At 55.7% G+C, this 9602-nt stretch overlaps 1 protein-coding gene across 1 annotated transcript in view; it reads right to left on the bottom strand.

The window, feature by feature from the left end:
• Positions 1 to 669: 669 nt before the first annotated feature.
• CXADR (CXADR cell adhesion molecule) overlaps positions 670 to 9602 on the bottom strand; it is a 24513-nt gene continuing 15580 nt past the window's right edge. Inside the window, 7 exon segments of the mRNA XM_078882455.1 lie at positions 670 to 2165; positions 2167 to 2524; positions 2899 to 3040; positions 3885 to 3998; positions 4267 to 4419; positions 5215 to 5410; positions 7379 to 7536. Coding sequence (XP_078738581.1) covers positions 2025 to 2165; positions 2167 to 2524; positions 2899 to 3040; positions 3885 to 3998; positions 4267 to 4419; positions 5215 to 5410; positions 7379 to 7536 — 1262 coding nt within the window. The 3' untranslated portion in view covers positions 670 to 2024.

Raw genomic sequence — 9602 nt, 5'->3', positions numbered from 1 at the left:
TCTGCAGATAATAAAGAACCAGTGGCATCTACATCTGCAGGACGTGAAGAACCAGTGGCATCTACATCTGCAGGACGTGAAGAACCAGTGGCATCTACATCTACAGAACGTGAAGAACCAGTGGCATCTACATCTGCAGAACGTGTAGAACCAGTGGCATCTACATCTGTAGAACGTGTAGAACCAGTGGCATCTACATCTGCAGAACGTGTAGAACCAGTGGCATCTACATCTACAGAACGTGAAGAACCAGTGGCATCTACATCTGCAGAACGTGTAGAACCAGTGGCATCTACATCTGCAGAACGTGAAGAACAAGTGGCATCAAAATCTAGAGAACGAAGAACCAGTGGCATCTACATCTGTAGAACGTGAAGAACCAGTGGCATCTACATCTACAGAACGTGAAGAACCAGTGGCATCTACATCTGCAGAACATGAAGAGCCAGTGGCATCTACATCTGCAGAACATGAAGAGCCAGTGGCATCTACATCTGCAGAACATGAAGAGCCAGTGGCATCTACATCTACAGAACGTGAAGAGCCAGTGGCATCTACATCTACAGAACGTGAAGAACCAGTGGCATCTACATCTGCAGAACATGAAGAGCCAGTGGCATCTACATCTACAGAACGTGAAGAACCAGTGGCATCTACATCTACAGAACGTGAAGAACCAGTGGCATCTACATCTACAGAACGTGAAGAACCAGTGGCATCTACATCTGCAGATAATAAAGAACCAGTGGCATCTACATCTGCAGGACGTGAAGAACCAGTGGCATCTACATCTGCAGAACGTGTAGAACCAGTGGCATCTACATCTGCCAACGGACCAACTCCAGAACAGACCTCTGGAACCCGAACTCGCTCGTGAGCAGAGTGAGTCCCTGTAACTCGCCAATTCCTGCCTCGCCAAGGCAGAGAAACCACCACCTCACTGGGCCCCACCCACCACAAAAATCCACCCCCCCGCCACCCCCTCGTTCGGCGTACAGCGGTTTCGCTCGCGACAGCCGCGAGGTTGAAATGTACAAAAAAGATAAAAAAGGGACGGATTTGAAGACTTGATTCTCGAATCCAAACCCTCGACACTACCCAACTCGCTCGCTCACTCGCCCCGCCGATTCCACCGTCAGTCGATCACAGAGTGGAGGGGAGGGGGGCGAGAGGCGCACGGTACATTCACTACTGCAGCTACGCGTTTAAAAATACAAGTCATGATCGCACATCTAACCGGAACCACCAGCCCCCCCCCCGCGACCCGCTCTCTCTCCGGATTACAGTTTACCGATTCGCGCCAAAAACGTTTATTGCCTAACGAGTCGTTTCGCTTTCGCTTGAAATGCGACTTTCTTTTTACCGATTCGGCAACGCGACGCAATGGGGGGGGCTTCTGACACCGCAGAGGTCGCAACCGGGTACCCAATACCCGTACCCTACCCGATACCCGTACCCTACCCGATACCCGTACCCTACCCGATACCCGTACCCTACCCAATACCCAGCTACCCGTACCTGGCTGGGTACGGGTACGGGTAGCCGTTTGCGACCCTGGTGCGACGGGGTACAGGTACGGGTAGGCCGTGAGTCACTGGTGAGTAACCGTTTGTCACTCATTTCGGGTAGGATACGGGTACGGGTAGGGAACGGGTACCCGTACCCGGCCGGGTATGGGTACCAACACCCCACCCCCCCCCCCCGAAAAATTTCAGCCGTCGCTTGAACCCAAGGAGCCGTAGCCACTACTGGGTGGGGGGCGCTACATTCGCTACTATATAAAGCAACGTAAAAAAGGTAGTGTATAGAAGATAAAAAAAAGAAATCCACCTCTTCTCAAATCCAATCGAGCCTCAAGTGACCAGATGGCCCCCGACCAATCGCGCGCTCTCGCTCGCTCGCCGTCCCACAAGCCCCCCGCCCACCCCCCAGCGCCAGCGAGTAGCCCGCCAAGACGGCGCTACCGCTACCACCGCCGCTGCTGCCACACGGCGGGGCGGACGAGACGGGGCGACCGGCGGCGCTCAGGCAAAGTCGACGGAACTGCGCGTCTGTGCGGGCACCATCACCGCCACCGCACCCATCCTCGCCAGATTCACCCGGTGCGCCGGGCTCGCTGGGCTCACCGGGCCTCCCCCCGCCCCCACCCCGAGGCCCGAGCCCCCCCCCCCCGCCCCCCGCTACCTTGGGCTTCGGCGGCTCGGGGGAGTGACCGGGCGGGAGGTCGTCCTCCGATCCGTCGTCGTCATCGTAGTCGTCGTCGCGGGCGACACTCTCGTAGGTCGGTCCGCCGCCGCTCTCGCTCTCCTCCCTCACGCTGGGGAAGGCCCCCGGGCCCCTCCCGCGGCCCTCCCCTCGCTCGTAGGGCGGCCCGCCCGGGCCCGACGGGCCGCCCGGCGCCGAGCGGAGCGCCAGGAGGCCGTTGGAGGGCGTCGCCGAGCCGATGGAGGTGCGGGTGCTGGGCAGGTCGTGGGCCGCGCGAGTGGGCGGGCGGCTCATCGACGCGGGGGGGGAGTCGTCCATCCTGCGGAGGGAGGGGGGGAGGGAGGGGGGGGAAGGGGGGGGAGGGAGGGAAGCGAGGGAGGGGGGAGGGAAGCGAGGGGGGGGGGGAGGCGAGGGAGGGGGGGGGAGGCGAGGGACGGAGGGAGAGAGCGGAGGGAGCCGAGGGACGGAGAGAGTGGAGGGTGGTCAGTGCGCGAGTGGGCGAGCGGGCGAGTGGGTCACTGGGCGAGTGGGTCAGTGGGCGAGTGGGTCAGTGGGCGAGTGGGTGGGCGGGTGGGCGAGTGGCTCAGTGGGCGAGTGAGCGGGTGGGCGGGTGGTCGAGTGGATCAGTGGGCGAGCGAGCGAGCGGGTGAGCGGGCGGCCGGGCTAACGAGCGAGCGAGTGAGCGTCCCTCACCGGATGTCGTTGTGGTAGTCGCGGTCCCGCACCGGCTTGCCCTTGCGCTGGCGCAGCAGGTACCAGACGAGGAAGCCGATGACGGCGACGACGAGCAGCACGCCGATGACGGCGCCCGCCACCACGCCGGCGTTACTGCTCGCTACACGCGGCACACCGACGCACCGCACACGCACCAGTGTTACTGCGCTACACACACCGACGCATCGAACACACACCAGCGTTACTGCGCTACGCACACCGATGCACCGCACACGCACCAGCGTTACTGCGCTACTCACACAAACGCACCGCACATGCACCAGCGTTACTGCGCTACGCACACCGATGCACCACACACACACCAGCGTTACTGCGCTACTCACACAAACGCACCGCACACGCACCAGCGTTACTGCGCTACTCACACCGACGCACCGCACACGCACCAGCGTTACTGCGCTACGCACACCGACGCACCGCACACGCACCAGCGTTACTGCGCTACGCACACCGACGCACCGCACACGCACCAGCGTTACTGCGCTACGCACGCCAACGCATCGCACACACACCAGCGTTACTGCACTACGCACACAAACCTCTGCTGTTAAACCGGAGCCAGTCATGAGCACACTGCCCAGGTATGGGAAACTCTCCACTCTCTCCACAACTGCCCCATCACCGATTGGGAGTTGTGGGGGTGGAGTGCCCGATGGTCCAAAATGCCCAGGCAGGTGCTTCGTTTTGGTGGGGCTGATGGTAAGGCCCCACCTCTTAGTGGCACGACACACACGCGCACACACGCACACACGCACGCGCACACGCGCACACTCACACGCACACACACGCGCGCACACACACGCGCGCACACACACGCGCGCACACATGCACGCACACACACACACACACATCACACACACGCACACACTCAAATGCGCACACACACACGCGCACGCACACACACGCACGCACGCACGCACACACGTAGCGAGAGGCAGACTCACGTGGAACGACGGAGAGCAGGACGACGCACGACTGCCAGCCCACGCGGTTCGTGGCGTTGCACTGGTACATCCCCGAGTGGCTCACACTCGCGTTCTTGATGGGCAGCATCCCTCCTGCTGGGAGCCAGACGGGAAGGGTCTCTGTATGAGTCTCTGGTTATCTATGTGAGTCTATGGGTCTCTGTGTGAGTCTATGGGTCTCTGTGCGAGTCTATGGGTCTCTGTGTGAGTATGGGTCTCTATCATCGTCGTCATCATCATCGTCGTCATGGTCACCATCATCATCATCGTCATCATCATCGTCATCATCATCGTCATCATCATCATCATCAATCATCATCATCGTCATCATCGTCACGATTCTGGCCGTGTCGGCACCCACCCATCATGAACGCCGCCATCCCCCCCTCCCCGCTGGTCTTCTTCCACTGGTAGCTGATGGGCGACGTGCCCTCCCTGGACAGGCACTGCAGCGACAGATCCTTGCCCAGCGCCACCGAACCGTTCACCACGCAGCTGGGCTGAGACGGCTTCACTACGCCAGGCAGAGAGGGGGGGGGCGGTGATGGTGGTGCGGGAGAAGGTGGTTACAGAAGTGATCTTTAGTATATAATGCACGGTCATAAGTAGTACTAATCACATACCTGCATTTCCCATATCCCCTCCCTTTGATGCTGCTAATCCTGCATAATGCACGGGCATAAGTAGTACTAATCACATACCTGCATTTCTCATAAATATGCTAAATTCCTCTTGATATGCAAATTCTTTTGTCAAGGCGCCCTTTTCCCCCCTTCCAACCCAGCTTATATACATGCTCCAAGCACGTGTGCTGTTTCATTCAGACGCTGTCGCCTCGACAGACCTGGTCTTCACCTGAGGACGGCTGCTTGCGTTGTGGCCGAAACGTCGTGAGAATTATTTTATTATGTTTTATTTTTTATTATTTTATTACTTCCCTTGTACGTGACTTTACCGAAAGAACCAAGAAGATGATCTTTAGTAGTAGGTTTTTACCCTTTCAACTGGTACAAAACTGACACCTTTATACAAGGCATCATGTTTGCCATAACCACAACACAAGCAGTCAAAATGCAAACAAAAAGAAACAACTCTGATAATGGTAATGATATGCACTGTCCTTGAAGTTGATTGGTCCATGTGCGTGTGTACATGTGTGTACGCGTGCGTGTGTGTACGTGTGTGTACGTGCGTGCGTGTGTGTACGTGTAGGTGCGTGCGTGTGCGTACGCGTGCGTGCGTGTGTGTGTCCGTGTGTGTCCGTGTGTGTACGTGCGCGTGTGTGCGTGTGTGTGCGTGCGTGCATTACCCAGCACGGTGAGCTTGATGGGCACCTGCTGGATGACCATTCCGACCTTCACCTTGCACGTGTAGACGCCGTCGTCGCTAGCCTGCAGCGCCGCGATCTGCAGCGACGCGTCGCGCTGCGTCACGTTGCGTGCGAAGCGCACGCGGGACACGTACTCGGGGTAGATGTTCTCTGTGCCCCCCGCAAACGTGGCCACCTGGGGACAGGGCGTAGGGGACGGACAGACGACGATACACCAACATCAATAACCAACCACCCACCCACCACCAACAAACACCAACACCCACCACCACCCGCCAACTACCACCCACCACCAACTACCCACCACCACCAACCACCCACCACCAACTACCCACCACCACCACCACCCACCATCACCAACCACCACCACCTACCACCAACTACCACCACCACCACCACCAACACCACCACCAACCACCCACCACCACCACCCACCACCACCAACCACCACGACCAACCACCACCACCAACCACCCACCACGTGCCAGGCCAGGCCGTCTGTGCACATGACGCATCTGCACGTGACGATGATGACGATGATGACGATGATGATGACGATGATGATGACGATGATGACGACGACGACGACGACGATGATGATGAAAGCCACTTCGATGGGCAATCAAACACGGACAGGTCGCCTCTGAAAACAGAAGCGGATGGGTTTAAATTTATTTTAATACTGGTAGGAACGAAGTGAACCAGCCTACAATAGATTATATCGTCCGTCCGTCCGTCCGATTAGGTGTAGCAACATCGCCCCCTACTGCAAACACTTGGCAGGACCCTACAAAAACCTTTAGACTCAGTGAGCCTTTCCTGGCTAAACAAGTGTAACATTCCCTTATAATTCCCTCAGATAGCTTTAAATTAAAACATTTAAATTAAAAATTAACTCACAGCGGCGGGAGTTAATGTTTAACAATGTTACATTCCCTGATGTTTTTAAATAGAAACATTTAAATTTAAAGCTTTTACATTAATAATTAAAACATTTAAATTAAAAAATTAACTCACAGCGGCCTAGAGCCTACAGCTAGGCCTAAAGCCTAGAACTAGGCCTCAAACTCTCCCTTCGTATCGTCCGATTAGGTGTAGCAACATCGCCCCCTACTGCAAACACTTGGCAGGACCCTACAAAAACCTTTAGACTCAGTGAGGCTTTCCTGGCTAAACAAGTGTAATAATACATTATGTTTATATTATTTGGTTATTCGTTCCTACCAGCCCACCCCGCAGGGACCTGTTATTTAGATTTAAAGCTTTCGTGACTGCAGGGATTCATCTTCTTGGTTCTTTCGGTAAAGTCACGTAGAAGGGAAATAATAAAACAATAAAAATATAAAACAATAAAAATTATCACGACGTTTCATCAGCTGTGAAATCCACAGTTGATGATGATTGCTTGTGTTGCAGTCGAAACGTCGTGAGAATTTTATTGATTTATATTTTTATTATTTTATTATTTCCCTTATAACGTGACTTGATTTCACACCTGATGACGATTGCTTGTTTTGCAGTCGAAACGTCGTGAGAATTTTATTGATTTACATTTTTATTATTTTATAATTTCCCTTCTACGTGACTTGATTTCACACACCCGGCCGGGTACGGGTAGCCGCACGTGACTCACCCCAACCAATGAGTGAGAAGGCCGTGAGTCACTGGTGAGTCACCGTTTGTCACTCATTTCCCAACGTCTTGTCTCGTCTCACAATTCAAGTTCCTAGAATCAACCCACCCGCGCCTGCAACATGGCTTCATGCCAGAGGTCGCAATCGGGTACCCGATACCCGTACCCTACCCGTACCCGGCCGGGTACGGGTAGGGTACGGGTACGGCCGGGTACGGGTAGGGTTCCCGTTTGCGACCCTGGTGCGGACAGGTACGGGTACGAATAAGGAATCAAAACCCGTTTGCGACCTCTGGCCTACGGGCATCTCAGCGTAGCAGCGTCTACGTAGGAGCCGAAGGGCATCTGCGTTGGAGCCTGCTGGTGCCTCTGCGGAGAAGCGTCTGCGTAGGAGCCCAAGGGGGTCTGTGTATGCATCTGTGTACGAGTCTATGGGCATCTCTGCGTGTGCGTTGGGCTCTCTGTATCTCTCTCTCCCTCTCACTCTCTCTCTCCCTCTCTCCCGCTCACGTAGTTGTTCGTAGGGGTCGCCTGCATGAACCACTCCACGTCCAGGGCCCCGGTGTCCGTGGGGTCGATCGTCCAGGTGCAGTCCAGCACCACCGTCTCCCCCTGCGCTTTCTCGATCGACGAGGCCGACGTGGCGGCTTTCAGGGCGTTCGCCATGCCTGGGGACGGGGGGCGGGGGTGGTGAGAAGGTTGTGAAGTAATGCCTTCAAGAGTCGCGTAGATGTATTTGTGTTTCTCTGCTGGTGCCCAAAACGCGTCGGAGTTGTGGTAGATTTAGCCACAGAGGCTCACACAGAGAGCCGTAGACTCACACGGAGAGCCATAGACTCACACAGAGACAGACTCACACGGAGAGCCATAGACTCACACAGAGACATAGACTCACACGGAGAGCCATAGACTCACACGGAGACCTATATACTCACAGAGTCATATACTCACACAGTGACCCATAAACTCACACACAAACCCATAGACTCACACAGAGAGCCATAGACTCACACGGAGAGCCGTAGACTCACACAGAGACCCACAGAATCACACGGAGAGCCATAGACTCACGCAGAGAGCCATAGACTCACACGGAGACGGAACCCGCAGAAGTGGACACCACAGAGCTACTGCCGAGATCCCTACTTCTTCAAGCGACTCTCTCGTTCACTCGGAACGGAACCTGCAGAAGTGGACACCACAGAACTACCTGCGAGCTCCCTACTTCTTCAAGCGACTCTCTCGTTCACACGGAACGGAACCCGCAGAGTGGACATCACAGAACTACCTGCGAGCTCCCTGCTTCTTCAAGCGACTCTCTCGTTCACACGGAATGGAACCCGCAGAAGTGGACACCACAGAACTACCGCCGAGATCCCCGCTTCTTCAAGCGACTCTCTCGTTCACGCGGAACGGAACCCGCAGAAGTGGACACCACAGAACTACCTGCGAGCTCCCTGCTTCTTCAAGCGACTCTCTCGTTCACTCGGAACAGAACCGCAGAAGTGGACACCACAGAACTACCACCGAGCTCCCTGCTTCTCCAAGCGACTCTCTCGTTCACGCGGAACGGAACCCGCAGAAGTGGACACCACAGAACTACCACCGAGCTCCCTGCTTCTCCAAGCGACTCTCTCGTTCACACGGAACGGAACCCGCAGAAGTGGACACCACAGAACTACCTCTGAGCTCCCTAGTTCTTAAAGTAACTCTCTCGTTCACTCGGAACGGAACCCGCAGAACGGAACCCGCAGAAGTGGATTTCACAGAGTTACATCTGAGATCCCCACTTCAGGTGACTCTCTCGTTCACACGGAACGGAACCCGCAGAAGTGGACACCACAGAACTACCGCTGAGCTCCCTGCTTCTTCAAGCGACTCTCTCGTTCACTCGGAACAGAACCCGCAGAAGTGGACACCACAGAACTACCTGCGAGACCCCTGCTTCTTCAAGCGACTCTCTCGTTCACTCGGAACGGAACCCGCGGAAGTGGACACCACAGAACTACCTGCGAGCTCCCTGCTTCTTCAAGCGACTCTCTCGTTCACTCGGAACCGAACCCGCAGAAGTGGACACCACAGAACTACCGCTGAGCTCCCTGCTTCTTCAAGCGACTCTCTCGTTCACTCGGAACGGAACCCGCAGAAGTGGACACCACAGAACTACCTGCGAGCTCCCTACTTCTTCAAGCGACTCTCTCGTTCACTCGGAACGGAACCCGCGGAAGTGGACACCACAGAACTACCTCGAGCTCACTACTTCTTCAAGAGACTCTCTCGTTCACACGGAACGGAACCCGCAGAAGTGGACACCACAGAGCTACCGCAGAGCGTGACTGTCACCAGGGCATGGCCACGCTCACAAAGAGAGATGTGTGTTTTGATTTGCAGAACTGAAACTTCGGCAAATTCTTTCGCAGACACGGGAGACTTTTTACCAAAACAACGAAAAAAGCACCCCCCCCCCCCCGCAACACTGTATTGAAACGGAGTGTGTGGACTAATCTCCATCTGTTCAATCTTGTCCCTTCTACACCCGTGGGTGGGTAGGTGGGTGGTACAGCAGCAGAGCATGTGGACTAATCCCCATCTGTTCCATCTCAGCAGCAGAGTGTGGACTAATCCCCATCTGTTCCATCTCGCTCCCTTCTACACCCATGGGTGGGTGTGTGGGTGGTACAGTAGCAGAGTGTGTGGACTAATCTCCATCTATTCCATCTCACCCCTCCACCCC

This window comes from Lampetra fluviatilis, chromosome 65 (genome assembly GCF_964198595.1).
Source record: "Lampetra fluviatilis chromosome 65, kcLamFluv1.1, whole genome shotgun sequence".
Classification (NCBI taxonomy): Eukaryota; Metazoa; Chordata; class Hyperoartia; order Petromyzontiformes; family Petromyzontidae; genus Lampetra; species Lampetra fluviatilis.
The sequence above is the reverse complement of the archived record's forward strand: the minus strand, read 5'-3'. Positions and strand labels throughout refer to the sequence as shown.